Here is a 22,094-nt window from a genome sequence, read left to right on the forward strand (position 1 = left end):
AGCCATAGCATCAGATACAGATCTTCTTGAGGGCTATTCCTTTATGTATATAAATCTTTCTGAAAGTTTTTTGTCTTTTTTTTTTTTTAGGTTACTTTGATTAAATTGTGAATTCTTTAGTTTTTTTAAGGATTTATTGTCTCTTGTGCATGTACTCCTTATTCCTTATTTAACAGTGTAATCGTGCTAGGTAGATATTATGATGCAAAAAGTTCTACATTCATCATATTTTCTAATATAAAACCAAAAGGATACCAACATCAATTGAATATTTTATTACAATTGAACATAAATTTCCAAGTTTTGTAAAAATCAAACAATTCATCTCAAATTACACATACATGCTTGTATTACATAATTGTTGAGCATTTATTTATGAATTTGAATTTATTATTATCTAATGTTGCGGAATATTGATTTCAAATGAATTTTTGCTTAATATACTTATATTTAGATCAGAAACAGCTGTTTGTTTATAGATATAAAATCTAAAATGTATTTATAGAAGCCTATAGAAAATTTTTGTTTTGTTGAACATGAGTTCACTTGTACCAACGATATCCACGAAAATTTGTATCCCACAAATAATAATGAATTTACAGTACCACAACAGTAGGGTAATAAGTGCATAAATGTTACCAATTCTAAACCTAGTACCTTTTGTTAGCTATTATTCGTGTGTTTCATTGTCCTATATGTTCTCCCATTTATTTGTATTGTAGTCATGTCATGTAATGTTGTCATTTTAATGTTATATTTAACATTGCCATAAAAGCGGGAGGTTTGGCATGCCACAAAACCAGGTTCAACCCACACCATTTTTTTCTTAAAATGTCCTGTACCAAGTCAGGAAAATGGCCACTGTTATATTATAGTTTGTTTCTGTGTGTGTTACATTTTAATGTTGTGTTTTTGTTGTGTCGTTGTTCTCCTCTTATATTTGATGCGTTTCCCTCAGTTTTAGTTTGTAACCCGGATTTGTTTTTATCTCTATCGATTTATGAGTTTCGAACAGCAGTATACTACTGTTGCATTTATTTACCATGGTTACCGTTCCATCTTTCTTAAATATTGGCAAATATGAGGTTTCTGTTCAGTAACATTTCAAAGTAAAAAAACAATCATTTGAAATTAGAAAATCTTGCTAAAGGTATGTGTTTGCCTCTGGGTGCTCCACTTTCTTTCACCAATAAAAACTGACCATCATGATAAAACCAATGTCTCTGAAAGTAGCATTAAAAGATCTGAATATGTTTGTGATATGTTTTAAAATGAAAAACCAAATAGTCAAACAAATTACACTGCAATTTAGTAGACTATAACTTGCATAAAAAATGTTTATAGATTATTATTATTAATAGACGTTTTTTTTATAACATTACATAGACGGTATTAATTAATTTGACCTCTGTTTCTTATAGTAAATCTTCACAATGTTTTTATACTATATATGTAATGATGGTCTTAATTTCCTAAGAATTAGAATTAAATGAAAATAGAAATGCATAAAATATATATTATTTTTATAGAATATCCTATAGCTGAGAAGGACATTGTCTGGTTGATATGGTCTAAATTTCCAGCATGGCCTGCTTTCGTAAGTACTTATTTTATATTTGTCATTCTAATGCTTTTTGTTATCTGTTGATATTTTCACCATAGAAATTTTGAAATTGGGAACAGTACATGACAGCAATACAGACATATTGTCCCTAGAGGAAAATTTTGATATCTTTAATGGTTTGCCCTTCTGTCTTGGCTTAATATCTTGTAAATATGGAATGTAGGGTAACATGGTTTTTATTTAGGTGTATGTTCAGGAGTTAATATTGTTGCTATCCGATAAAAATTCTATTTTGGTTTTACTTAAGTTCATGATTTAAGCCAGAGGTCTGTTAATCTAGACTTCATTGCCTTGTTTTATAGCAGTACTGGAAATAGCTCTAAATTCAATAAATTTTTCATTGTTATTCTGTGTTTGCATATTTTTTTTCTAACTAACATATGGTAGAAACTAGAAATCCATGCTCTTTCCTTCCAGGTCAGACGTGTCTACAGAAAAAAGCGGAGAATCCATAAACTGTCTCTTACCTTCATTGAAGGATGTACTAAAATGCCAAATAGGTAATTAGTTAGTTAATTTAGAAACATAATATATCTAGGTTACAAGGTTATTGAACGAATGAGATGGTTGATCATTGCTAAGTGGTACTTGAGCTTATAAGTGTTAACTGGCTAAATGAAATAGATTACATTGTAGTAGTAAGAATGAAAAACATCTTGGAATGTTACATTTCTACTCATTGCCATTCAAAGTAATTGTAATAGAAGTATATGGACTCCCTTAAAAGTCATATGAAATGGTTGTCAACATACATTTATTTGAAATAATGTTAGCCTAATTTTTGTGTGAGATATATATGTATATGGGGTCTAGCATCAGGTGTAAGGACATGGTGCAATAAATGCCTTATTCAGCCTACTTTTTTACTAAAATTTGAAACTTTGATATAAGATTTCCATTCATGTCTGTTTTTAAGGTTGAGGTAAAATAAATTCATAAAAGAGTAGTTTTGGATCCAAATTGTCACAATAAATGCAGTTATGGTCTGAGGACACATTATCGTCCTTTGATTTTCGTTGTCTACAAATAAAGTCCCTAGTGTGGACAGTGTATAACTTTTTTTCTTACACTTTCCAAATTTATTTCTTTATATTTTATGCATGAAATATTAAGTAGGGGGATGAAAATACATGTTAAAAAAATTTGGGTGATGAATTTTTATGTAAAGAAGTGATTTGGTCCAGTTAAAAAAGGTCAAAAATTAGTATGTCTGACGCTGTCAAACTGAATTATAGACCCCCTTAACATAGAATTGTCCATATTTTGAGTTAGAGCTGGCAGACTCATCTATAATTTTATTATTATTTGTCCCAGAAGTAGTACACTACACTGTAAAAATCTTTTTGAGATAGAGCAGCTGTGATTTTTTTTATTATGAATTTATTGTCTAAAAGAAATGCACTACAAAATAACTGTGTTCTCAGGCCTTATGACATCACTAAAAAGGCCTTTCTACATGTTTTTGTGAAAAATGCATAAATTTTGATCTTTTTTCAGACAGTTTTTGGGCCTGCAAATGAAGAGCACATGCAATAAACCACTTGATAATTTACCACAATGTTTGTCTATTTGAGTGACACATTTCGTGCTAATTTTGTTGTGGAACTTACATGTACTCAATATTACCTTCTCTTAAATGAGTGTGAAAATATGCAGATTTTGTCTTTTTATGTAGTAAAATTGAAATTTAACTATCTTTAGACCGTAAAATTTCTGTAAATATTTGTAATATTTCAAAGATCTTACAGGTTGAACTTTTCACATACTTATCAATTATCAATTACATGATTTTTGTCCAGCTTGAAAAATTTATTTTGCGAAAGCTGCAATGTCAACATTTAAGTTCAATCTGTGGTTTAATTTTTTTTAGACATCAATAACTTTGTCAAACAAGGTTGGCAAAAAAGCGGTCAATACTAGTATTGACCAGGCCGGCGGTAAATACTGGGAAATACTGGCAAATACTGGTCAATACTGGCAAATACTGGTCGATTGAAATTTTGATAAGATATTACTATTAAATACAGTCCCTACCTGGTCAACTACAGGGTAAATGGACAAATATATTCACAGGACAGAAAGTCACTTATTTACTACATTGTAAAGGACAAAAAGTCACAATTAATATTTGTTAACAAGTTTTTTAATATGTAAGGGAAAATCCTTGAAATGAATTCATTGTAATGTTTATGAGATTGATAATGAACATGGTTAAATGAAGATTTATTAAATATTAATCCTACAAAGGATATTTCTTGGTACCATGAAGCCAGTCAAGAAAAAGACTATGACAGCTTGTTTTCTTAACAGTAATTTCATCAAATTTAACAAAACAATGTCTTAAAAATTAGTCTTTTCTTAATCAAAGAAACAGTTCTTTCAAAATTGCTTATTGACTTTCTGTCCTGTGATATTTAGCCCTACATTCAATAACTGTTAGTCATGAAAATATGAAAGTTTTCAAGTCAAAATTAGACTTTTTTAATGTTATCTTTTCTTACATAAATTGAAATTTTACTGTTTTTACATGAACACATCATGGACAGTGATTATTAGAATAAAATTAAAAAAAAAGAAAAACAGCAGCCAAAGTATAGATCCTTCAAAATTTCCATTTTCTGTATTTGGTTTTAGAAGATATTTATCATGCAGTTGAATAGTCAGGAATAAAATAATTGTTTTAAACAGTCTTCAAAAATAACTTTTATGACTTTTTTCCTGTTATGTCAACATTTATTAGGGGACAGTTGTAATATTGAATAAACTTTTGACACCTGCTTGCCATATAATAGGTAATGCCCTGATAATCTAGTCACCTGTAATTCTATTTACCTGTTAAAATCAAACCTTTTCAAGAAAAAAATATACATATTTTATACATGTTGAAATAACTGATATAGCAATTTTATATCCATACCTAAACTATGTTATATCATTATCCATAAGAACTGAATAAGTCATTATTCATGCTAATAGTTGATAAAACATACCAATATCAATCCTTTTTATAAACTGAATCATGCCATATGAATAAAGTTAAAATAATTTCCCCTATCAACTAAGATTTAACTAACATTGATAGTAAAATCTGTCAAAAGAACCATGAAAATTTCAATTGTCCAGTATTTGCCAGTATTGACCACTTGAGGAGTATTGACCGGGGCGGTAAATACCGGTAAATACCACTGGTAAATACCGGGGGTGGTATTTACCGCCCAACCTTGTTGTCAAACCTACTTGGAATTTTATAAAATTTGGACAGAAGCTTGTTTATGACCAAAGTACAGTATCCAAACACAATTTTGAAAATATTTATTTTCATTTTTCTGTATTTTACTGATAAATGGACATATTTTTTTTAAGTCAACATTACACATTTACACTAACAGCAGCAATCGCAGGTGAAACACAGGATTCCGCGGAAACCATTACAAATTTTTTTCTGTAAACCTTTTTAGCTCACCGGGCCCAAAGGGCCCCATGTGAGCTTATGCCATCACTTGGCGTCTGTCGTTGGTGTAAACTATTTTAAGAATCCTCTCCTCTGAAACTACCGGGCCAAATAATTTCAAACTTTAACTGAATGTTTCTTAGGGAATCTAGTTTATAAATTATATCCGAAGTTTTGATCCATCAACAAACATGGCCGCCATGGCTAAAGATAGAACATAGGGGGCAAATGCAGTTTTTGGCTTATATCTCAAAAACTAAAGCATTTAGAGCAAATCTGACATGGTGTGGAAATGTTCAATAGGTCAAGATCTATCAGCTCTGAAATTTTCAGATGAACAGAACAACCCATTGTTGGGTTGCTGCCACTAAATTGGGAATTTTAAGGAAATTTTGCAGTTTTTGGTTATTATCTTGAATATTATTGAAGATACAGATAAACTATAAACAGCAAAAATGTTCAACAAAGTAAGATCTACAAAAAAGTTAAATGACCAAAATTGTCAATTGACCCCTTAATGAGTTATTGCCCTTTAAAGACAATTTTACACAATTTGTTCATCATGTTTGCTAATATTTAAAAATCTACTCCTCTGAAACTACTTTGCCAAATTCTTCCAAATTTTAACTGAATGTTCCTTATGGTATCTAGTTTATAAATTGTATTCGTCAACAAACACGGCCGCCATGGCTATAAATAGAACATAGGGGGACAAAAGCAGATTTTGGGTATGTCTAAAAAACTACAACAGTTACAGGAAAAGTGAAAGGAAGTTAAAGTGATAAAGTGATAAATGGGTCATGATCTATCTATTATGAAATTTTCAGACAAGTTCGACAACCCATTGTTGGGTTACTGTTGGAAATAGTTTATTTTTATTAAATTTTACTGTTTTTGGTTATTTTCTTTAATATTATAATAGATAAAGAGAAATTATAAATGGCAATAAATGTTCAGCTAAGTAAGATCTCCAAATAAGTCAGCATGATCAATAGTCAAATCACCCCTTAAGGAGTAAGTGCCCTTAAAACTTTTTTTTTTTTATATTTTTTGTGAAAGTCTTATTACTGTTTCAAAAATCTTCTTCTCTGAAACTACTTGGCCAAATACTTAATAACTTCAATTGAATGTTCCTTATGGTATTTAGTTTATAGATTGTATTCAGGGATTTGATCCATTCAAAAACATGGCGGAAGTTTCTAAAAATAGAACATAGGGGTCAAATGAAGTTTTTGGCTTTCATCTCAAAAACTAAAGCAGTAAGAGCAAAACTGACATAGGTGAAAGTGTTAAACAGGTTTAGATCTACCTGTCAAGTAATCTTCAGACCAATAGGACAACTTATTGTAGGGTTACTGTCCAGAAATAGTTAATTTTTATGAAATTTTTCAGTTTTGGGTTATGTATTATCTTTAATATTATTATAGTAGAGAGAAAGTGTAAATGACAAAATTGTTCAGCAAAGTAAGATCTACAAATAAGTCACATGCCTGAAACTGAAATTACAGGTGAGTGATATCAGGCTCTCATGAGCCTCTTGTTTTATGTAAAGTGCCTAAAAATTTAAAAGATATGTTATGTAACTCCTGAAAATTATTTCATCTTTCTTTTTTAGACTGAGAGTAACATATAGATGTAAGACTGTTCTTCCATTCATCGATAAACAGAAACAAAAGTTTATTGTAAGTTGCTTCTTACTTTTAGAAAATGTGATTTGCTATTGTACTATCCTCTGACGCCACAAAAAATATACCTCATAGGTTAACATGTAAGGTCTCAGGTATATTTGTCTTTGAACATCCAAGCAAAAATATTTCTTTCATCAGGGATTTTGAGCTAAGGAAATAATGATTGCAAGAAGAATGTTCATAGATATGCATACCCTATTTTTTAATTGAATGTGATGAAAGTCACAATGATAAAAATAGAGGTTCTTATCCATCTCAATCTATAGATGGTTAACCCTCACTGGTAAATCAAATATTTATAGTATCCAATATAAAATTTAACAAAATACTACCATAAACTATTATTTAAATGTATAACAATATTTGAAAATAAGTTGAATTATTTGTACCAGTTAAGGTTAAGACACCCCCCCTTTTCCTCCCTAAAAATTAAATATGGTATCAAATTGAAAATTAAGACAGTGAATTACATTTTACAGGACCAGGGAGAGAGTATACCTGATCCTGAGATGAGAAGGAGGTTTACTGAAGCATGTGAGAAGGCAGAGAGTTTTCTCCACCAGAGGGCATTGTCATCACTGAACAAAGAGGAATTCTCCTTTTTCAGCAGAGAAAGCGATGGTTTGTATAAAAGAAATTTTGTAAAAACTAATTGTAAATATAATGCAACAGGAATAATATTTCTAAAATGTTGTTCTATTTGAATAAATATGATAATGATAACATTTAACTTTTATAAAGTTGAAAAACAGGAAGGTCAAAATTCAAATAACAGAAAAAGTATAAATATACCAAAAAAAGCATAAAGGTAGAGTTATACAGATTTTGAAAACCATCTAAAATAGTGATTCATTAGAAACAGTAGACTTAAAACATCCTTGAAAAAAAAGTTTTAATTACAGATGAAGAGGAGGTAGACAGTGATTCAAATTTGCAGATAAACTGTGGACCAAACTCATCTGATACTGAAAACAGACTCAGTGACTCAGAAGATATACTATCTAATAGTCCCTTGCCAAATTATCACTCTCTGGAACCTTCAGCAAAAGAAATAGAGAGGTATTTCTTAATAAAAATTGATGTACTATTTTGTCCCCTGTGGACATTGCAGGGGAGATAGAAGTACTGGGCGTTGTCCAGTTTCGTAAGTGCTCTCAAGTGTATAATACTTTGCATATATTTAGAAATTTATATCAGCAATGTCTCTGACAAATTAGTAATCAGTGCTGTTTTTCTAATTTTAAAAGATTTATGTCCCTTGGAAATATTTATATGGAAAATGTTTCAGCATGCCCTTTGGAAATATAAGTTCAATAGAAAATTGCATTGTAGGTGATCTCACTTGTACAGTTCTTGCCAGATATTTATGAAATTTATATCAAAATGTCTCGAATTTGTTTGAAAAATTAGTGCAGATCAACTATTATTGAGTTATGCCCCTTCGGAAATATTAATTTATGAAAAATTGCATTGAAAGTTCTCTCAAGCCTATATTTCTCTTAAGATATTTATAAAAAGTTTAAAAGAACCATTAACTTTTTTTTAAATAGTTATTGCCCTTGAACAGATAAAATATGTGCAACATGGGGGAAATTGGTACTGTTCTTATATTTACTGAAATGAAGTAAATGTATTTCATAGGCAAACACTTGCATCAAAATGTTGAGTTTATTTTGTTAAGAATTTTTCAGCTGGCCATAATTATGGCAGTGATCAGACTATGAAAAAGATTTGTGAGTTAAATTTTCCCACTTACTAATCTTTTAAATAATGCATATCAGAGGATGAAAGATCAAATTTCTCTCTAAAACTTGTAGTGAGTGAAATAGACCTATCTCCTGTTCACATCACTTGTTTGATTTTAGTATTTTCTGTTTTTATTGTATGGGCAAATTTTCTTGAGGGGTTTTTATTGCTACTTTTGGAATTAAAATAAAAACACAAAAAATTTCCCTTACATACATTTAATTTCATGGAAAGTCTTGATTAAGGACATGAAAATTAAGAGTTGGTCATTTGAAATCGTGAATTTTAAACCATACTAGTACTTGATAATGGATCTTATCTTAGGTTGAGATAAATGTTAAAAAATTCAATTCTTTATTGTTTGATTTTTTTTATACGACCGCAAAAAATGTTTTGCATTGTATAATGCTATCATGTCGTCGTCTGCGTTGTCCGAAGACGCATTTAGATTCCGGACAATAACTTTAGTTTAAGTGAATGGATCTCTATAAATTTTTACCAGAAGGTTCAATACCACTAAAGGAAGGTTGGGATAAATTTTGGGGGTTATGGTACCAACAGTTAAAGAATTAGGGGCCAAATGCGAGACGTGTGTTTCGTCTACATAAGACTCATCAGTGATGCTCAGATCAAAATAGTTATAAAGCCAAACAAGTACAAAGTTGAAGAGCATTGTGAACCCAAAATTCCAAAAAGGGGCCAAAAATAAGCATTTTTATACCACCGCAAAAAAATTTTTGTGGTTGTATATTGGTATGACGTTGGCGTCGTCGTCATCATCGTCATCCGGCGTTGTCCGAAGACACATTGGTTTTTGCACTCTAACTTTAGTTTAAGTGAATGGATCTCTATGAAATTTTACCACAAGGTTCAATACCACAAAAGGAAGGTTGGGATTGATTTTGGGGGTTATGGTACCAACAGTAAAGGAATTAGGGGCCAAAAAGGGGCCAAAAATAAGCATTTTTGTAACTTCCAGACATAACTTGTGTGTTAGTGTATGGATCTCTCTGACATTGTACCACAAGGTTCCATATCACAAAAGGAATGCTGGGATTGATTTTAAGGGTAATTGCCTCAAAATTTTAGGAATTAGGGGCCAAAAAAGGGGCAAAAAACAAGCATTTTTCTAGTTTCATGACAATAACTTGTGTGTAAGTGTATGGATCTTTCTGAAATTGTACTACAAGGTTCCATATCACAAAGGGAAAGCTGGAATTGAGTTTGGGGGTAATTGCCGAAACGTTTAGGAATTGGGGGCCAAAAAGGGGCCAAAAATAAGCATTTTTTAGTTTCCAGACAATAACTTGTGTTCAAGTGTATGGATCTCTCTGAAATTGTACTGCAAGGTACCATACCACAAAGGGAAGGCTGGGATTGATTTTGGGGGTAATTGCCTCAATATTTTAGGAATTAGGGGCCAAAAAGGGGCAAAAAACAAGCATTTTTCTAGTTTCAGGACAATAACTTGTGTGTAAGTGTATGGATCTTTCTGAAATTGTACTACAAGGTTCCATATCACAAAGGGAAAGCTGGGTTTGAGTTTGGGGGTAATTGCCCTACTTGTTTATGAATTTGGGGCCAAAAAACACATTTTTCTAGTTTCCAGACAATAACTTGTGTTCAAGTGTATGGATCTCTCTGAAATTGTACTGCAAGGTACCATACCACAAAGGGAAGGCTAGGATTGAGTTTGGGGGTGATGAATCATAAGGGGGTTCAAAAAATTTGGGGGGGGATTTTTTTTTTTTCCCTTTTTTTTCCCTTTTTTTTTCTTTTTTTCCTTTTTTTTTTCTTTTAAAATTTTCCATTTTAAGTTGGTTATTTCTGATTTATATTTAAAAGCAAATAATAATGATATGGTAGGAGAAACACACCAAACAGGATGTGTAAATTATTATATAATAAGTATTGTGCAATAGCAAGAAATTTTCAATTGCACAGTATTGCACAATAGCAAGAAATCTTCAATTGCACAGTATTGCGCAATAGCAAGAAATCTTCAATTGCACAGTATTGCGCAATAGCAAGAAATATCCAATAGCACAATATTGCGCAATAGCAAGAAATTGTCAATTGTACAGTATTGCGCAATAGCAAGAAATATTTAATTGCACAGTATTGTGCAAAAGAAGATACTTCGTATAAATTGCTTATTTCTTGACCAATTTCAATGGGGTTTTATTCTTGAATTCTTGGGGTTCTTTAATATGCTGAATCTAACCGTGTATTTAGTTTTTGGATTTTGGGCCCCGTTTTTAAATTGGTCCACATTGAGGTCCAAAGGGTCCAAAATTAAACTTTGTTTGATTTCATCAAAAATTGAATTATTGGGGTTCTTTGATATGCCGAATCTAACCGTGTATTTAGATTCTTAATTTTTGGTTCCGTTTTCAAATTGGTCTACATTAAGGTCCAAAGGGTCCAAAATTAAACTTAGTTTGATTTTAACAAAAATTGAATTCTTAGGGTTCTTTGATATGCTGAATCTAAACATGTATTTAGATTTTTGATTATGGGCTGAGTTTTCAAGTTGGTCCAAATCGGGGTCCAAAATTAAACTTTGTTTGATTTCAACAAAAATTGAATATATGGGGTTCTTTGATATGCTGAATCTAACCATGTATTTAGATTTTTGATTTTTGGGCCCAGTTATCAACTTTGTCCACATTGAGGTGAAAAGGGTCCAAAATTAAACTTTGTTTGATTTCATCAAAAATTGAATTCTTGGGGTTCTTTGATATGCTGAATCTAACCATGTATTTAGATTTTGGATATTGGACCATAATAGGTGAATGTCCAATTTAAAATTTTTAAGTTCTTAGACCACATTCATTCTGTGTCTGAAACCTATGCTGTGTCAAATATTTAATCACAATCCAAATGCAAAGCTGTATCAAGCTTGAACGTTGTGTCCATACTTGCCCCAACTGTTCAGGGTTAGACCTCTGTGGTCGTATCAAGCTGTGTGTTAGTGTATGGATCTTTCTGAAATTGTACTACAAGGTTCCATATCACAAAGGGAAAGCTGGAATTGAGTTTGGGGGTAATTGCCCAAAATGTTTAGGAAAAAGGGGCCAAAAATAAGCATTTTTCTAGTTTCCAGACAATAACTTGTGTTCAAGTGTATGGATCTCTCTGAAATTGTACTACAAGGTACCATACCACAAAGGGAAGGCTGGGATTGAGGTTGGGGATGATGAATCTTAAGGGGGTTCAAAAAATTTGGGGGGATATTTTTTTCATTTTTTTTTCTTTAAAATTTTCCATTTTAAGCTGGTTATTTCTGATTGATATATAAAAGCAAATAATAATGATATGGTTTGAAAAGGTAAATTAAAAAAATTTAAGTTCTTAGACCACATTCATTCTGTGTCAGAAACCTATGCTGTGTCAAATATTTAATCACAATCCAAATTCAGTGCTGTATCAAGCTTGAATGTTGTGTCCATACTTGCCCCAACTGTTCAGGGTTCGACCTCTGCGGTCGTATCAAGCTGCGCCAAGCGGAGCATTTTATTTGTAAAGAAAATCAAATTAGGAAATATTAAGTTTGAATATATTATACAGTAAATGTACATAATAATTTATATCTTGTTGCAGATTAAGAAAAATGACAGAGAAACAATCAAAACTGGTGGACTTTGTAAAGTCTGCAGAAATGAAGGTATGAACAGCTCTTAATAAAAATCAAAATGGAGATAAAAGTAATGAAAATATTAGTTACAATTACAGAAATATATACCTGATTTAAATGCAAGTTTCCTGATTTGTTTTGCGTTTTAATATTAGAATGCTTCCAACAACTGTCTTCAATAAAATATGTAAAGAAATGATTTAATGTGATAATTTACATGTATTTGTATGTATATGCTACTTTTTGTGATCAAGTCAGATAGAAGTTTGGCTGGTAATCATTTTTAAAACTTGAGAATTTTTTTAGATAAAAATAACATGTAATGACAAGAATATATATTTGAGGCTCTACAGCTGCTATTTATACTTTAATTAACTAATCAAGAAAATTTTGAAAGCAGGTTTAGTGAAATAATTTTGTTTTACAATTTGAAATTTCAGAATTATCTGTTGGATATTTTTTATGGAAAAAGGAAGAGTGAATTACATCAAAAGTTTGTTCGGGGCACAGTAAAGGAAAAAAATAGTCTACGGTATGCAGGGTTTGGTCCAATTTACAATGAAGAACAGGTATGCTATAATACTAAAATATAGAAAACAAAAAAATAATAATGTACACTTAGGAGGAGGGTTGGGCACCAAGAAACATGTTTAAACCAGCCACATTCTGTATGTGCCTGTCCCACGTCAGGAGCCTGTAATTCAGTGGTTGTTTTTGTTACTGTATATGATATTTGTTTTTCGTTTGTTGTTTTTGTCTTGCCTGAGACAAAAGTCGAGGAAGACAAGATATACATATTGCTTTTCCGGCGACAATGGTGTCAACAATTGTCAAGTTTTCTGCTTAAGTTAATTTGATAAGAACTACTTGTGATAGATCAATGATATTTTGTATGAAGTTGCATTACTATCAGTACATATCAGATATTCCCTAGGTCATGGTCCAGTGACTTTTAATTAATTAGCAATTTTCAATGTTCAGTTTTCTGCTTAAGTTAGTTTGATACTTACAATAGACAACGATATTTTCTATAAAGTTACATTACTGTTTGTACATCTCAGTTTGTTGACCATTTCTAGGACCTGCCTTTAAGTTCATGGTCCAGTGACTTTCAGTTAATTAGCAATATTGCTGTCCATCAGATTGTCTTTTTCTGAATTTTATGCTGACAGACGTGACATATCTCTGTGTCAACAGTTTATTTGTTGGTTTTCTCTTTTGAATTGTTTTACATTTTGTTATGTCAGGCCCTTTTATAGCTTGCTATGTGGTGGGGGTTTTGCTCATTGTTGAAGGCCATACATCAACCTATCGTTGCTAACACCTACATCATTTAGTCTTTGGTGAATAGTTGTCTCATTGGTAATCATACCACATCTCCCTATTATATATTGACAGTATTACAAACCTTAAGTAATTATTGATATCATTTAACCTTGAAATCATAAGATTAAAATATCTCAAATATTAACTGATGCATTACAAAGTACACTTAAATGCTTTTTGTTAATTCAATACAATTAACCCTTTCACTGACAAATCCCAGAGTACCAGGTCTTGCGGTCATAAAATTTGGAGTAAGGTTATCGTACTCGGACTCTGAATTCAACCAAAATACTGGATTTAGTCTTATGAGCACATGTTTTGTACTCTTAAGTACTGAGTAAAGTTTTATGACCGAGGGCCCAGGATTTAAATTTCTTCTCTAACAAGAAAGCTTGATTTTCCAGAGCTGCAATGTGTGTTAATTGACAAAACTTAACACTTAAAATAATGGAAAAATCTAAAATTATATAATATATAAATGTGTAGTAAAAGTAAGATATTTATAATTACACATTTGTCATTTAGGAAGAAGAAATTGTAGAAATATTAAAAGATTGGCTTTATGAATTACCAAAGAAAGATATCCCTGATATTTCCTATGTTCTGGATGTTTGGATACCTGAGGTAAGATATCCCTGATATTTCCTATGTTCTGGATGTTTGGATACCAGAGGTAAGATATCCCTGATATTTCCTATGTTCAGAATGTTTAGATACCTGAGGTAAGATATTCCTGATATTTCCTATGTTCTGGATGTTTGGATACCTGAGGTAAGATATCCCTGATATTTCCTATGTTCTGGATGTTTGAATTCCTGAGGTAAGATATCCCTGATATTTCCTATGTTCAGAATGTTTGGATACCTCAGGTAAGATATCCCTGATAATTCCTATGTTCTGGATGTTAATATCCCTGATATTTCCTATGTTCAGAATGTTTGGATACCTCAGGTAAGATATCCCTGATATTTCCTATGTTCTGGATGTTTGAATTCCTGAGGTAAGATATCCCTGATATTTCCTATGTTCTGGATGTTTGGATACCTGAGGTAAGATATCCCTGATATTTCCTATGTTCAGAATGTTTGAATTCCTGAGGTAAGATATCTCAGATATTTCCTATGTTCTGGATGTTTGGACACTTCAGGTAAGATATCCCTGATATTTCCTATGTGTTGGATGTTTGGATACCTGAGGTAAGATATCCCTGATATTTCCTATGTTCAGAATGTTTAGATACCTGAGGTAAGATATTCCTGATATTTCCTATGTTCTGGATGTTTGGATACCTGAGGTAAGATATCCCTGATATTTCCTATGTTTTGGATGTTTGAATTCCTGAGGTAAGATATCTCAGATATTTCCTATGTTCTGGATGTTTGGATACCTCAGGTAAGATATCCCTGATAATTCCTATGTTCTGGATGTTAATATCCCTGATATTTCCTATGTTCTGGATGTTTGGATACCTGAGGTAAGATATCCCTGATATTTCCTATGTTCAGAATGTTTGGATACCTCAGGTAAGATATCCCTGATATTTCCTATGTTCTGGATGTTTGAATTCCTGAGGTAAGATATCCCTGATATTTCCTATGTTCTGGATGTTTGGATACCTGAGGTAAGATATCCCTGATATTTCCTATGTTCAGAATGTTTGAATTCCTGAGGTAAGATATCTCAGATATTTCCTATGTTCTGGATGTTTGGACACTTCAGGTAAGATATCCCTGATATTTCCTATGTGTTGGATGTTTGGATACCTGAGGTAAGATATCCCTGATATTTCCTATGTGTTAGATGTTTGGATACCTCAGGTAAGATATCCCTGATATTTCCTATGTTCTGGATGTTTGAATTCCTGAGGTAAGATATCCCTGATATTTCCTATATTCTGGATGTTTGGATACCTGAGGTAAGATATCCCTGATATTTCCTATGTGTTGGATGTTTGGATACCTGAGGTAAGATATCCCTGATATTTCCTATGTTCTGGATGTTTGGATACCTGAGGTAAGATATCCCTGATATTTCCTATGTTCAGAATGTTTGGATACCTCAGGTAAGATATCCCTGATATTTCCTATGTTCTGGATGTTTGAATTCCTGAGGTAAGATATCCCTGATATTTCCTATGTTCTGGATGTTTGGATACCTGAGGTAAGATATCCCTGATATTTCCTATGTTCAGAATGTTTGAATTCCTGAGGTAAGATATCTCAGATATTTCCTATGTTCTGGATGTTTGGACACTTCAGGTAAGATATCCCTGATATTTCCTATGTGTTGGATGTTTGGATACCTGAGGTAAGATATCCCTGATATTTCCTATGTGTTGGATGTTTGGATACCTCAGGTAAGATATCCCTGATATTTCCTATGTTCTGGATGTTTGAATTCCTGAGGTAAGATATCCCTGATATTTCCTATGTTCTGGATGTTTGGATACCTGAGGTAAGATATCCCTGATATTTCCTATGTGTTGGATGTTTGGATACCTGAGGTAAGATATCCCTGATATTTCCTATGTTCTGGATGTTTGGATACCTGAGGTAAGATATCCCTGATATTTCCTATGTTCTGGATGTTTGGATACCTGAGGTAAGATATCCCGGATATTTCGTATGTGTTGGATGTTTGGATACCTGAGGTAGCATATCCCGGATATTTCCTATGTTCTGGATGATGGATACCTGAGGTAAGATGCTGTGACATGAAGTTGTTTATATCATGGTCATACAACACACTACTATTTTCAAATTAAAACCAAGGAAATCTATACCGTCATCTATATAATTTCAATATTTCAATAAATGAAATGCTTTTGACAATTCTCCACGTTTGATTTGTATGTTAAGCAGGGATTATGTGTCGAAAATTTTCCAAAAAATTTATCAACTAGTTACAGAAATATTAACTGACCTAAACTTTCAGCACTGCCATTTTTAAGGAATCTAAAAGATGTTTTAAGATCAGTCTTTGAAGTTTGTGTAAAGGTGTAAAAAGTAAATCTGAAAGTTTTTAGTAAATGATTGTACATATATACCAAACATGCTAAATTAATACTTGCTGAAGGTCTATTGTCTAATTATTTGATCTCAAAACCTTTTTTCAATTAAACTCTGAAATGATTATAAGTCATGTATCTGTTGTTTTTAGGCAGTTGTATATGCACTTATCAAAACGAAATCCTATGGAAGAAAGAAAGCTTGGGAACAATTCAATAAAGGTGTTTACATGACAAAGAGAGAGAGAGAGAGACAACATCAATCATTGATGGAGTTTCGTGGTTATACAGAGGAAGAAAAACAAGAAGCTTTACAAAAGTCACAGCAAAGAATGGAAACCTTTAAATACAAATATGGTTTAACATAGATACAGTGGAAACAAGTTGTCTTTTCTTTGTGAAATTTTATCAAATTATCATTGAATTATTGTAAACCAACTTATTTTCACTACTTTCCAGATTAGAAAAATAACTCAAATATAAATGGTCTTGAATATGTAACACTTGGGTCTTCCCTTATATGATTACATCAAGATATTCAGGAAATTGTGAAAATTGTGAAAATAAATCACAGAGAAGTCGGCTGGAAAGGGCTAAACACGAAATAAAGTGCATGAAAATAAGTTGGTTTACAGTATAGCTGACTCAAATCAATAAATCCCATTATCACTGATACATACATATCGTATATGATCAGAGTGGGGAGGGATACATTTTTTGTAAGAATAACATACAGCACGTCTGCTGTCCACATTAATTGGTATATATCTGTATGAATTGATAGAAGAGTCTGCATATTATGAGAAATCCTAGAAATCTAAACAAGAAAATAGCTTTAACTTTAAAACCAGGAAGTAAAATGTTTGAAAATTGATTGTAGACTTTTAGGATTTATTTGTGTGGTGTGTTAAAAACTCCATTTATTTCTAATTCTTTTTATCTCAAGTTCCAGACCAGTATCAAATAAAACCCCGTGAGGAAACTCTTTACTACTTTGCATTTGGAAACTATGTCAAGGTCATTGATAAAGTGTGCTTAGGCACATAGTTACACTTTTATTATCATAATGATGACAATCACTTCTGACTTATTTTTGTAAAAGTCATAGTTTTCTTCAACAAAGATGTACGATGTTTCATGTTACATATAGGTCAATGAAAACAAATCTGTTTAGATCAATAACACTTGTTGTTTTATTTTTTTCATCAGTACAAGAAATTTTACAACCAAAACAACAATTTTTGTTTATAAATTGAAGTACAGTTGATCTCCATGTCCTGATCTCTGGTGATTGGAAATTCCACATGAGTCGAAATATTTTTTCTGTGCAAAGTTGCAACACAGTAATTTATATTAATTTTTATTAAATTGCTCAATTTTAGTTGAATTTTATTGAGTCTGACTGAACTTAATCTGCAGTTTGTAAATTATATTTGTTATATTCAAATTTTTAACACCTATCAAAAATCACCACTAGCATAAAAAAAATTAACAATACACCTATAACCTACATCATGTGCATAATGATACACTTCGGGTAGTATAAAGAATGGAGTGTTCAATTAAGCCTGGTACACTGTACCTTTTTGATCCTCAGACCGATAAAAATAAATAAATTTAGACCAAGAAGTTTTATTCAATAAGCAGACACAGCAACAAAATAAATATTAACTCAAAAATGGTTATTAAATACAAATTACAACAAATGGGTTCATCAAATCGAACTTTCACGCTTCAAAAATATAAAAAGTTGCAGAATTAGAAAAATGCAGTACTTAAACAACTACAGGAAACAAAAACACCTTCTGGAATGTTAAACTTCATTTGGATCAATGTCCACTCATACAATGTATAAGATCTACAGGATATGCAATACTGATTTATGTCGTGCTAATTCAAGTCCCTTTCATTAAAATCACCTCATCCCTCTTCAGGTTGAACTTTGGTTAATTCAAAATTGTATTACAGTCCCTTGAGATCAGAGATCGACTGTAGTTAAAACATAATACTTAAACATCAGGAGTTGGTTTCACAAAAAAAACTTACGACTTACATTGATCGTAAGTATACTGAATTGTTCATGACTTATGATCAATCTTAGTCATAAGTATTTTTGTGAAACTGACTCCAGACATGTATATTCTTTGAGACGTTCAATAATGTACATGTATATACCTAAGTTCTTGTCTTCCTTCAGGGACTTTCTTTATTTCTAATCTTGAAATCCATGATTTTATAAACAGTCTTAGACTTTCGATAATGTACATATATATACATAGGAGATTGTCTTTTTCTGGGATTTCCTTTACTTTTGACTCTGAAATCCATGACTTTTTATGTCCCTGCCATAGAGGAGGGGGCTTTAAGTTTTACCCTTGTCTGTCCGTACGTCCCAAAGTTAGTTTCCGTTCTCTTACTTAAGTTAGTCTCAACCAAATGTTATGAAACTTATACACAATGCTTATTACTACAAAATACAGATCAAGTTTGAATTTTGGTGATGTCACTTTTACTGTTCTAGAGTTATGCCCCTTTACAAAGGGAAAAATTGCTGAACTTTTTGTTTCCGTTCCTAACTTAAGTTTGCCTCAACCAAATGTTATGAAACTTATACACAATACTTATTACCACAAAACTCAGATCAAGGACAAATTTGGGTAGAGTCTACTTTTACTATTTTTCAGTTATGTCCCTTTATAACTTTATATGATATGCAAGCGGGGGCATTTGGACACATTCCCCATTTATTATTTATAAACATAGTCTGCTTAATTGCATAGTTTTTTTTCTAGAAAGTAGGCTATGTAAATTACCGTCATCAACTGTATTGACTAGAAATTGAATTAAGTCGACATCGTTACAACTACAAAAAAAAAAGAGGCAATTTTAATGATATCATATTTAAGACAGGATTATTATTATTTTAACACAGCATTTCAGATATATTGGTTTGAAAATTATATTTTAAAGCAGCCCTGTAAATTTAGCTTTAAAGGTGTCATTATGAAAGTACCAGTAAGTGTTGTCTTTTATTTTCTTCTAAACTGGGTTATAAAGTCCCACAATTGTCTGTGATTTCTGATTTTCAGTGAACAGCTTCTTTCTTTGATTATTGTTCATTTGGGGAAAAAATTCCTACAACCTAAAACCTAAAAACATTGTTAATATATTTAGCTAATAATTGTGTTCATTTGTCTTTGAACTAGTCACTGAATCTGCTTCAATTTTGTGAGAAAATATTTTTGCTATTTCGATTTGATAAAATAGGTTCAAAAGGTATTTTATACCTATCAAACATAAATCTTATACAGATTACCATTGGTTGTCTTACCTCCGTATGTCCCCAACTTGGTTTCCGTTTTCTAACTTAAGGTTGCCTTAACCAAATGTTCTGAAACTTGTACACAATGCTAATTACCACCAAACACAGATCTAGGTCAAATTTGTGATTCTTCACTTTCACCTTTCATCCTTTATAAATAAAAAGTTAGCCAATTTGTCGTTTCCACACTCTAACAAGCAAACGTTATGAAGCTTATACACAATGCTTAATACCACAAAACACAGATCAATTTCGAATATGGGTGCACCACTTTCACTGTTCTTGTGTTATGCCCCTTTATTAAGTTTCAAAGAAAACAAAACAACAATAGGTTTGAATTAGTACATTTACTCTTTCATATTTACAAACGGGAGCATCTGTGTCTGATGGACACATTCTTTTTTTTATTTTGTCCTCAATCCTTGTCCATTTTGTTAAAAAAATAAATTTTGAAATAAACAGATTTACTGTGGATTCATTTATTTTCGTGGGTATCAATTTTCATGGATTGCTGAAAACTTGCATATTCGTGGATATTTGATTTCGTGGTTTTGCCAATCTCTATATACAAAGCCTATTGAAAATATGTTATTCGTTGAACATTAAAATTTGTGGTTCACCTGTACCCACGAAACCCACGGAAATTGGTATCCAACGAATAATAATGAATCCACAGTAGTTGATTGTCATTGAAGATGTAGTGAAGTATACTCTACATATATTATGTGTTCAGATATCATTGTTGTACATTATACATATTATTTTCTGCAGAATTTTCATAATTAAAGTTATAAATTTATATTTTAGTTTAGTAGATACCACTACATACTGAAAATAAATGTTGTTCTTAAACAACTGAACATTTTTTGGTTCATTAACATTGGAATGGCAATGTGCTGTCATTGTCATTTGTCCAAAAATATATAAGAAATTAAAAGATGAAAAGTTTAATGTGGCGGTGTTCAGTATGGATTTACGAATTTATTTTTTTTTTTAATTAGAAGTTGTTTCGTTTGTTATAACAGCATTTTTTTTATTTTTTTCCCCCATTTACCCAAAGAAGGACTTGTGTCTATTAATTTCTGGGTCTGTTTGATTACTAAAACAGTGTACTAAATGTCAACGTCAGTTTATTAATGTACTGAGTTGCGTGTCTGTCATGTTTTATATATGTTTGTTTATGTCCTCTTGTACACTCTAATGTCTGAGGTGAATAAAATATTTTCTTTTCTTGAAGAATACCTTGCGGTCAGAAAAATGCAATCATAGGTTGTTGACCACCTTTAATCAACATAGAATGACTTGTTGAAACATTTGTTTTTGGTTTTATAAATCATGTTTGATAAATAACTGTTAGTACAGATAATACAGATAATTTCTTTTATTGACATACAATTAATATAAATATGTTGTTTACTTTTTTTATTTTACAATTTATTAATTGTTTTATTTGATTTGTGAATATATAAGCATATGTTGATATAGGCATCTTGTAATATAGAATTGAGAACATAATATGGATTTTTAAAATATTTTTTAGAAATTAATTTTGGTTTATTGTTGTTTAATACACACTTGTTTATTAAATGTAACTAGTAGTAATTTTTTGTCCTGTTTATATAATAAACAGTATGTGAAATTATATTTGTTTGTTTGTTTTTATGCCCCCGCCGTAGCGGTGGGGGCATTAAGTTTTACCCTTGTCCGTCTGTACGTACGTCCGTCCGTACGTCCCAAAATTGGTTTCCGTTCTCTAACTTGAGTTTGCCTCAACCAAATGTTATGAAACTTATACACAATGCTTATTACCACAAAACACAGATCAAGTTTGAATTTTGGTGGCGTCACTTTAACCATTCTAGAGTTATGCCCCTTTATAAATGGAAAAATTGCAAAATTTTTAGTTTCCGTTCTCTAACTTAAGTTTGCCTCAACCAAATGTTATGAAACTTATACACAATGCTTATTACCACAAAACACAGATCAAGTTTGAATTTTGGTGGCGTCACTTTAACCGTTCTAGAGTTATGCCCCTTTATAAATGGAAAAAATTGCAAAATTTTTATTTTCTTCTAAATATCAAGTTATTTTTAAAATTGGAGTTATCTTCCTTTGTCCATGATTATAAATGAATCAACTACAATCAATGCTTTATACAATGAAATGTTTAATTTTGACTTCCACTGATAAAACACAGATCAAGTTGAATTTGGGTAGTGTCACTTTAACCATTATTGAGTTATGCCCCTTTATAAATAGAAAAATTGCTGAATTTTTAGTTTCTGTTCTCTAC

The 22,094-nt window shown here is 31.5% G+C and overlaps 1 protein-coding gene across 4 annotated transcripts in view; it reads left to right on the top strand.

The window, feature by feature from the left end:
• LOC127735131 (uncharacterized) overlaps positions 1-21,445 on the top strand; it is a 43,356-nt gene extending 21,911 nt beyond the window's left edge. For all 4 annotated transcript variants that reach the window (XM_052245210.1, XM_052245211.1, XM_052245213.1 and 1 more), the window contains 9 exons: positions 1,530-1,597; positions 2,042-2,124; positions 6,691-6,757; positions 7,243-7,384; positions 7,666-7,822; positions 12,113-12,176; positions 12,587-12,715; positions 13,998-14,096; positions 16,632-21,445. In XM_052245210.1, coding sequence (XP_052101170.1) covers positions 1,530-1,597; positions 2,042-2,124; positions 6,691-6,757; positions 7,243-7,384; positions 7,666-7,822; positions 12,113-12,176; positions 12,587-12,715; positions 13,998-14,096; positions 16,632-16,847 — 1,025 coding nt within the window. In that variant the 3' untranslated portion in view covers positions 16,848-21,445. The remainder of the gene's footprint in view (positions 1-1,529; positions 1,598-2,041; positions 2,125-6,690; positions 6,758-7,242; positions 7,385-7,665; positions 7,823-12,112; positions 12,177-12,586; positions 12,716-13,997; positions 14,097-16,631) is intronic.
• Positions 21,446-22,094: the final 649 nt, after the last annotated feature.

This window comes from Mytilus californianus, unplaced genomic scaffold, assembly GCF_021869535.1.
Source record: "Mytilus californianus isolate M0D057914Y unplaced genomic scaffold, xbMytCali1.0.p SCAF_3, whole genome shotgun sequence".
NCBI lineage: Eukaryota > Metazoa > Mollusca > Bivalvia > Mytilida > Mytilidae > Mytilus > Mytilus californianus.